The sequence below is a fragment of the Mus caroli genome, chromosome 19 (assembly GCF_900094665.2).
Source record: "Mus caroli chromosome 19, CAROLI_EIJ_v1.1, whole genome shotgun sequence".
NCBI classification, from domain to species: Eukaryota; Metazoa; Chordata; class Mammalia; order Rodentia; family Muridae; genus Mus; species Mus caroli.
Window position 1 is genome coordinate 26,121,632 of NC_034588.1, and position 8,597 is coordinate 26,130,228.

Consider the following 8,597-nt stretch of genomic DNA (forward strand, 5'->3'; position numbering starts at 1 on the left):
AGTTCAGGCAGCCTCTGACAGCTTGGCAATTTCCCGGGAGTGAGTGAAAGATTGCAGGCTGCACCTCAGAGGATTTCGGCTCAGACCCAGACAAGGCGCCTACAACAGGGTAAGCGTGTCAATCCTGTTCTCTTCGGTGGCAGGAAAACGCGGGAGAGGCTAGCTAGCATCCTTGCCCGGGGCTGCTGTAGGTGCGTTGCTAAGTACCACCAGCTGTGGGCACCCAGGCGGAGCCATTGCCTCCTTTACCGCATAGGCCGCGAAAGTCCTGCACAGACATACAGACCCCCACGGCGTCTGGGCGCCCGGGTTTCCCCGCAGCTTTAACTGGGTCCCTCCAGCCGCGCGCTGTTGCTGGGGCCCGGGCACCGCCCTCTTTCACTACCGGCCAATGGCAACGCGGCAGGAGCACCGCCCAGCTACAGAGCAGACCAATGGCGACGCAGAGAGGGCAACGCCCAGATCCCCCGTGGGCCAATGGTAGTGTGCTTCGGAGCCCGGGCCGCCCCAGCCAGGCGAGGAGGCGGACGGGCGGCCGCTGGCTCCGCCCCGCTCCCCTCTGACCCGGTGTCTAGTCGCTCTGTCTTCCTGTTCTAAACCACGTGGACGCGTCGGGGGCTGCCGTGGTCCTGGTCGCGCTCCCGGGTCCGGGGCCTCTGCGGACGGCGCGCACATGGCGACCCAGGCGCACTCACTCAGCTACGCGGGGTGTAACTTCTTGCGCCAGCGCCTGGTCCTGTCCACCCTGAGCGGGCGACCGGTCAAGATCCGCAGGATTCGCGCCAGGGACGACAACCCGGGCCTCCGAGGTGACTTGGGAGGGGGCGCGAGGAGGGAGGACCCGGGGTCGTAGCCCGGAGTGGCCACTGGGCGCGTGGGTGGGATGGTGGTCGGGCGGCAGATCTGTCCTCGAGCTGCGCCACGCGTGGAAGGATGCCCTGCGGCTCCTGGGCACGGGTAGTAAACAGCTGCACGTTTTCCTGGCTAGCTTGTTGCTACGAATCGTAGGCATCGCCCACTCGCTTCCCTCTCTTGAGTCTCTTGCTTTCGCCATAAACCTCCCAGGAGAAAAACAGTTTATTGGACCAACATCTAGTGATTGAGTGAGTGGACGGACAGACATTGGAGAGAAAAGTACCACTGATTGGTTTGCCAATCTCATCCAAAGCGGTCTCTGAAACCGCTGCCCCGCTTGGACACCAGTTTTTGTCGCCATTATTTATCTCCTTCCCCCCCACCCCCCGCCCTCTCTCTTCGGAAGTGTGTTATAAAATTTTATTTTTAAACGATGCGCTTGTTTCTATTAGTCACCGATGTGCGCAGTAGCGAAGCTTTGTAATAGGGTTTTGTTTTGTTTTGTTTTTTGAACCAGAGTCTCATGTTGCCCAGGTTGGCTTCAAACTATGTATGTAACTGAGGATGCCCTTCAAGTCCTGTTCCTTCTACCTCCCCACCTCCCGAGTGCTGGGATTACAGGCCTGCTCCAGAACGCTCAACCAAGATAGTTTTTATGTCGTAGACCTAGTTGTCTTGACTTAAGGAAAAGGCAGGCCAGACAATAAACTGCAGGCTTCAAAGGTCTTATTGATTTATCTGTCTCACAAAGGTAGATAGATAGGTTGAACCCATCATTTGAACCCGCGTCTTGTTCAATGGCTTTGGTTTGCAGCTGTTCCCCTAGAATTTAGGTATGTGTTCAAAAGTGTCTCCTAGATCCCTTCTGATAAAGACAATTGAACCAATTAAAACCAAAAAGAAAAACCTGTCAGTAGCCTGAAAAGGGGAGGGGGGGCTGTAATTCGTTCAGGAGACCTCCTGGGTCAGGCTGGTATGTTTATTTTTGCAGATTAAAAAAAAAAAAAAAAAACTAGAGGGCTAGACCATTTCATCATGTCTGAATTATATATATATATATATATATATATATATATATATATAATTTCATTACTACCACTGTAAAAGTTTTGTGCATGGTGATGGAAATAGGTTAGGAAAGAAAAAAAAACCAGAAGGCTTGTTACGGGAGTGAGTAAAGTCTGTCTTCCCTGTACTGCTGGAGAGAGCACTGGGCTTGGTGACACAGCCTTGTAATCCCAGCACTCTGTAGGCTGAGGCAGGAGGATCCCAAGTTCAAGGCCAGCTTGGGCCACACAGTGTGTCTCTGAGTTAGAGGTCAGCTTGGTCTAAACTTGTGAGTTCTAACCTAGCCAGAGCTGCATAGTCAGACCTTGTTTTGGGGGGGTGGGGGGATCGTTTAACAGAAACAAAAACTGAAAGCAAATAGTCAAGAACCTCAAAGTTTGAGGAGAGATGATGACTAAATTGGTTGTACTCCATTCTCTCAAATCTCTTACCCCCACCCCCTCTGCACCCCCAGTTTTAAATCTGGTCCTTGGGAGAAGTTATTGCTTGGGCTGCTGTGTTGTGTTTCCAACCCCAGATTAGCCTGGAGACCTTGCTTCTACTGTGACCACTGGGCACAAGGTTTTACTTTAATTCATTAATTAATTAAGGTACAAAGTGCTTTAGCCTGGAGACTTGGGCTTTCTTTCACAAATATGTTGCCCATAAGAGAGAATTCAGAGTTGACTTGATAGGTGCCTTCTAATACAGTATTTCAAGGTTTCTAGGAACTCACCTGTGGGTTCCTGTTTCTTTTCAAAAGCAGGATCTTGCCCTTGGCATTTTTCTGAAAAGCTAGGGATTCTGGTACCTGGGGAGGCAGTGCTAGCTGGTATTCTGTGGGGTGCCACTGTAGAACATAGTTTGCTTTGCTCCATGTCTTAGGGTTCTGTTGGTGTGGAAAAACAATCTGACCCTAGGCCATCTGGGGAGGGAAGGGTTTGTTTCAGTTTACAGTTGTAGTTGCTCAGGAAAGGAAGTCAGGGTAGGAGCCCAAACCACAGGTCAGGGAAGCTGCTGCTTATGGTCTTGCCCTTTTTGCTTTCTTATATTCTGCAGGACTACCTGCCCCGGGGGACATCATTCCTAGTGGGCAAGGGAAGGTACCATGGGCTTGCCCATACATAGGCCAATCTAATGGGTGTGTTTTCTGAATTGGAATTTCCCCTCCTCAGCTGACTCTGGTTTGTGTCAAGTTAACAGCAAAACCTAACTAACACACCTTCTCAAGGTACTAATGTCACAGAGACTGACACTTGAGGTTTTATGCTGGCTTAAGGGTTCACTGTTCGGTTACTCACAGAGGGACCTCGATTCACATCTCAACTTTAATTGGTAGACTTAACATGCCCGAAAATACATACGTAAGTTAAGTATGCAAAATATACACATATACAGAAACACATGAATGTGGATTTGGGGTCGTAGTTCAGTCCTCAGTAGCATCTTCCATCCCTGCCTGCCTCTTCCTGACTTAGGTAATGGAATGTGGAACAAAGTCAGAGAATACCCAGTACAGTCTTCAGCTGGAGTGCAAGTCCCATCCCCCAAAAGTGCTTCCTTAAACCCCCCAAAGGGAGTGCGTGTGGAGGAGGCTGCCTCAGGGCCATTCAGAAGTTTATTGAGCCTCATATTGTGCAAGGCTTTGAGGAGGGGAGTCTAGATAGACGTTGGTTGCATTTGCACTCCGGGAACTTGTCCTCTAAACAGGAAGAACTTGAGTGGAATAGCACGGTGAAGTGAGGAGAGTCTAATGTGGTAGAGGGACCCCGTGGACCCAGAACAGAAAATAGCCTGGCAGATGTAGGAAAGGCATTCTCGATGTCCTTCTGTTGTGACAGTGGGAATGGTGGCTGAGGGTCATTACAGGAGAATGCATTCTCTTAAGCCCCTCCCACTCCCTTTAACACTCTGTGTACGAGTCTGTGTACATGAGCACCCCACAGTGTTCCCTCAGGCTGTCCTTGGACCCAGGCATTCATCCAGTTGTATATGCATGGTAAAGTAGGGCCATGGAGTACCAGTGCCTGCCTTATGGGATTTCTGTGAGGACTGAACTCAATCCTTAGATGTAATGAGCAGAAGGAAAAAACACAAGCTGGTTTATTAAGATTCTACTGAGAACTGGGTAAAGTTGTGCTGTCTGGTGTCCCAAGTTTTTCCCTGCTGTCATTGGGAACTTTTAAATATTTAAATTATGTTGTTCTTTGAAGTTTCCCTTTTAAGTGCTGATTTCTACATATTTGCATATTATTGGTAGTTTCATCCCCTGGTATGCTGACAGTATTTAGAGACTTTTTTTTTTTTTTAGATGCCACTGGGGGGAGTTGTCAAGTAAGGAGAGCCCAAGAAATTGTTAATACCCTATGGACCCCACTGTAAAGAATTTTATTTTGTATATTAGCAATAAGTCTATTTAGTGTCAGTACTGGTACTAAACAACTCTGTTCTAGTAGACTTTAATAACTAAAGCTTTTTTTCACATAATTTTTTTATTGATTCTTCGGGAATTTCACATCATTCGCCCCATTCACCCTCATTTCCCAGTCCTTCCATATCCGCTCTCTACCCTTGTAACCTCCCCTCCCCGCCCTTGCAAAAGGCAAACAACAACATCTTATATCAGGGCAGCCTTCTGTAGCAGGCAACTTTCCCGTCTCCAGTTCTGCTGTGTACGTTATCATTTCGCTCCACTGTGTTTCCTGCCTCTCCATCACGTATTTGTTCCTTGTAATGGCATTGGAAGCCACAGTGTGTCCCACAGTACAGCCTTCTGCTCAAATAGCTTTACTTGCAAATACTCATTACAACGAGTCTTTGGTCTGGTTCAAAGCTTCTGGCATCTACTACACCATTAATACTGGACCCTCACCCAGACTCCTCTGGGATATCTTGCTGTTACCCTGAGTCGTGGAGGTCCTGTAGGTTTGGATCTGCAGGACCCACTCTTTCATGTGCTCCAGCAGCTCATAGATGGGGTAGATGTTGGGGTGGGCCAACTCAAAGTCCTGGATCTGGTCATCCCACCAGCTCTCCCATACTCACACCACTGGGGCCAGCTCTTCTGCAGCGCCCCTGCAAAGGGTGGGTAAAGCTTTCCTTTATACTCCAGATTCTTTTTTTTTTTTTTTTAAGATTTATTTATTTATTCTATGTAAGTACACTGCAGCTGTCTTCAGACACTCCAGAAGAGGGCGCCAGGTCTCATTGCGGCTGGTTGTGAGCCACCATGTGGTTGCTGGGATTTGAACTCTGGACCTTTGGAGGAACAGTCGGGTGCTCTTACCCACTGAGCCATCTCACCAGCCCCCTATACTCCAGATTCTTAAGAATAGCAGCAGGTATTACTAAAACAGCACAAGGAGCTAGACATGGTAGTACAGGTTCCGCTACCGTAGAGAAGGCTGACTTAGAAGCCAGTCTGGGCTGCAAAGGAAGACCCTCCTTGTTTCAGAAGTGGATGAAGACTCAGGTCATGCCCAAGCCTTGGGACTTCAGGCAAAGAAATGAATCTGTTAAATAAAACTGCCTTCTTCCTGTGCAGAGAGGTTTAAATAATGGGAAGAAATTGGATACCAAAGGCAGACGATCCTGGAGTAGTTCCAGTTAACTCTGTAGAGACACCTGGTATGGTGGCACACACCTGCTGTAACCCCAGCACCCAAAGTGGAGGCAGGAAGTTAGCTCAACGCCAGCCTGGGTTACATAGCGAATTCTGTGTCAGCTGGGCAAAGTAGTCTTAACACGTGTCAAAACACTAAACAAAACAAAAGCAACAGAAATGCAGTCACATGCAATTTATATTTCACTCTTGAATACAACAACCAATTATACTGCCTCATTCTATTCTTCATGTCAGAGAAAGTAATATTCTGTTGTTCCTGCCATTTTACTGAAAGTAAAACAGCCAGGGTAGCTGAGTGATGGAGGTGATGGGGCTTATTCATGAGGGCTCCGGCCTGAAGGGCTCATTTTTCTCTTACAGACGTTGGGTATGCTATGTTGGTATTATAAAGTCCCAGGTATCTCTGTCCCCTCTCCCTACAGGGTGTCTCTTTGTAGCCCTGGCTGTCCGGAATTCACTTTGTAGATCAGGCTGGCCTCAAACCCCCAGTAGAGATCCAGAGCTGGACTCTGTGACCACCCAATCAGATCTCTGCCTCCCTGGCCCTGCAGCACTTATGTAATCTGTAGGAGGAAGGCCACTCAGAGTCAGCAGTGGACTGGCACCATTCTCTCGGGACTTGAGTGGCCGTGAAGCCCATCAAGAAGACTTTCTGCCTTGCTCTGAAGACATGACGACTCCGTCAGTTTCTTACGTCAAAGAGTATTTTCCTGCCTTAAACGATGGCCCCTATCCTTCCTTGTGACATTTATCCTCCTGGCTCCAACCCCTCTTCTTACCTGCCTCCATGCTGTGCACACTCTGCCTCCATGCTGTGCACACTCTGCCTCCAGGAAACTAACAAATCTAAGGGAAGAGGGGGAGTGGCTCACAGGGCCCTCAGTACTCACACCCGTTGTCCTCATTCCTCCCCATCTGTCTCTGTTTCCAGTTTCGTTGGTCAGAAATGTAGATGAGTGAAAATACTGTGGGTAGAACGTCCGTAGCCATTTGGCAAGGACCCCTCACGGCAGCTAGCTTTTGATACAACAATGTTGTTCATACCTTAGCCAAAACCCATGGTATTTTAAGTGAGTTTAGGAGTCTGTTGGGCTACACTCATAGTTATCCTTGGCAGCATATATAACTTACAGGTTGTAGAGTGAACTTTATTCTAAGTTCTTTTTTAAAGCAAGTTTGATCTTTAAAAAAAAAATCCTGAATATGAAAATACCACTTTCTTGTTCTTTTTTTATTTGAAGAACATCTGGCTCGCTTCTAATTTTGAACTATTCTGCACAGTTGGTCGACTCTTTTGTTCTAACAAGTATGAGTGTTTTGTCTGCGTGTATGTCTATCACTTGTGTCCCTGGTCCCTCAGAGGTCAGGAGACACATCAGACCTTCCGGAACTGGAGTTACAAATGGTTTTGGGTCTTTATGTGGCTGCTGGGAATGGAAGTCGGGTCCTCTGGAAGAGCAGCCAGTGCTCTAACCACTGAGCTCACAGGCTGGTTTCTATGAGGACCTTTAGTCTCCCTTTTCTCGTTGTAAATGCTGGGTTGTAGGATAGTTGCCTCTTTGGTTCTTTGAGATGGTGCCAACTCTTTCCGTGTAGGTACTCTTTCCGTGTGGGTACATATCACTTTATGTTTCACCAGCAATGTACAAGTGCTACAGTGTCTCTCGGTCCCCACCAGCATTTGAAATGCTTTTCATTTTAATCATCCTGGGCCACATTTACTGTGCAGCCATTTGTCATTGTATTAATTTGCATACGCCACCATATATCTATGTCGTTGCCCATTTTTAAATATGACTATATTTATTCTTGTGATTTTTGGATGTAGCTCACAGGTAGAGCCCAGAATATTTGAGGTTCTGTTCTTTGCCCTCCCCCTCCCGCTCCCCCACGCCATGGTCACAGAGAGGGGGAAGAGATCAATAGGTCTTTGTTTCAACGAGTTTCTCTTATTTGTTCATTTAATTTCTGCTTATATCTTTATTATAATTTCATTCTCTGGTTTTAGGTTTATTTTGTTTTTCTTTTTCTAGGTTCTTGCGGGATTTAGATGGCGATGTGTCTTTTCTAATAAAAGCCTGCGGTGCTGCACCAGCCTGCCCCGTTCAGTAGTGCTTTAGCTGTCTCTATCCCACACATTTTGATATGTCGTTCTGGATTTCTCTCAGCTTGGTGTGATGTAAAATCTTCCCATTCACCCATGGATTGGATATTCACTAGTATGTTTAGATTATTTCTTGTTTCTTTGTGGTACTGATTTTAACTTTTATTATGGTATGAGGACATCACTGATTTTAACTCTTTTTAAATTTGTTGAATTTTTAAGTCTATTTTGGTATAAATTTGTGGTCACTTAGATGAACTGTCTATCCTGCTTTTGTTGCATAGAGACTTTCTGTTGGTTAGAGCCTCGACAATGATAGGTCAGCGCTAGTTGGGCACACCCTGCCCAGGAGTGCCTGGATGTGCGAAGCCTTGGCCCTCTCTAACGTCCATCTCACTTGGAATCCTGAAGACTTGGGTTTGCTGAATCCTTTACCACTCTTCCCAGTGAGGCCATGTGAATAGAGCTCTCTTTTCTGCTTTCCACTTTTAATTTGGCTCTTTTAAGTGGCTTATTAAGGATGGGTGACTGGATTTGACTTGGGTCCCCTAGTCCAGGAACAAAGGTGTCAGGGTACTCAGGACCTTACCTCACACCAGGTAAGCACTGCTCTGTGAGAAAGGTGAAGACAGCACATTCCCGCAACTTTCAGTATTTTCTTAAAATCATTCTGTTTTATGGTCTCTTACTGAATTTACATCCTGTATATAGAAAAAAAAATCTATTGTATTTGGAGTTCAGTACCACCTGGGTGTTTTAATGACTAAGGGAGATTTCTTCATTCTTGGACTAAGGCTTCTATTTTAAAAACAAACCCTTTGTTAAATTTAGTAAATGCACCATACCTTTCAAAACAGAATGTACAGCCAGGCGTGGTGGCACACGCCTTTAATCCCAGCACTCGGGAGGCAGAGGCAGGTGGATTTCTGAGTTCGAGGCCAGCCTGGTCTACAGAGTGAGTTCCAG

The 8,597-nt window shown here is 47.0% G+C and overlaps 1 protein-coding gene across 1 annotated transcript in view; it reads left to right on the forward strand.

The window, feature by feature from the left end:
• Positions 1-556: 556 nt before the first annotated feature.
• Positions 557-8,597, forward strand: part of Rcl1 (RNA terminal phosphate cyclase like 1) — a 43,274-nt gene continuing 35,233 nt past the window's right edge. The window contains exon 1 of the mRNA XM_021151344.1: positions 557-809. Within this exon, the coding sequence (XP_021007003.1) occupies positions 674-809 (136 nt within the window). The 5' untranslated portion in view covers positions 557-673. The remainder of the gene's footprint in view (positions 810-8,597) is intronic.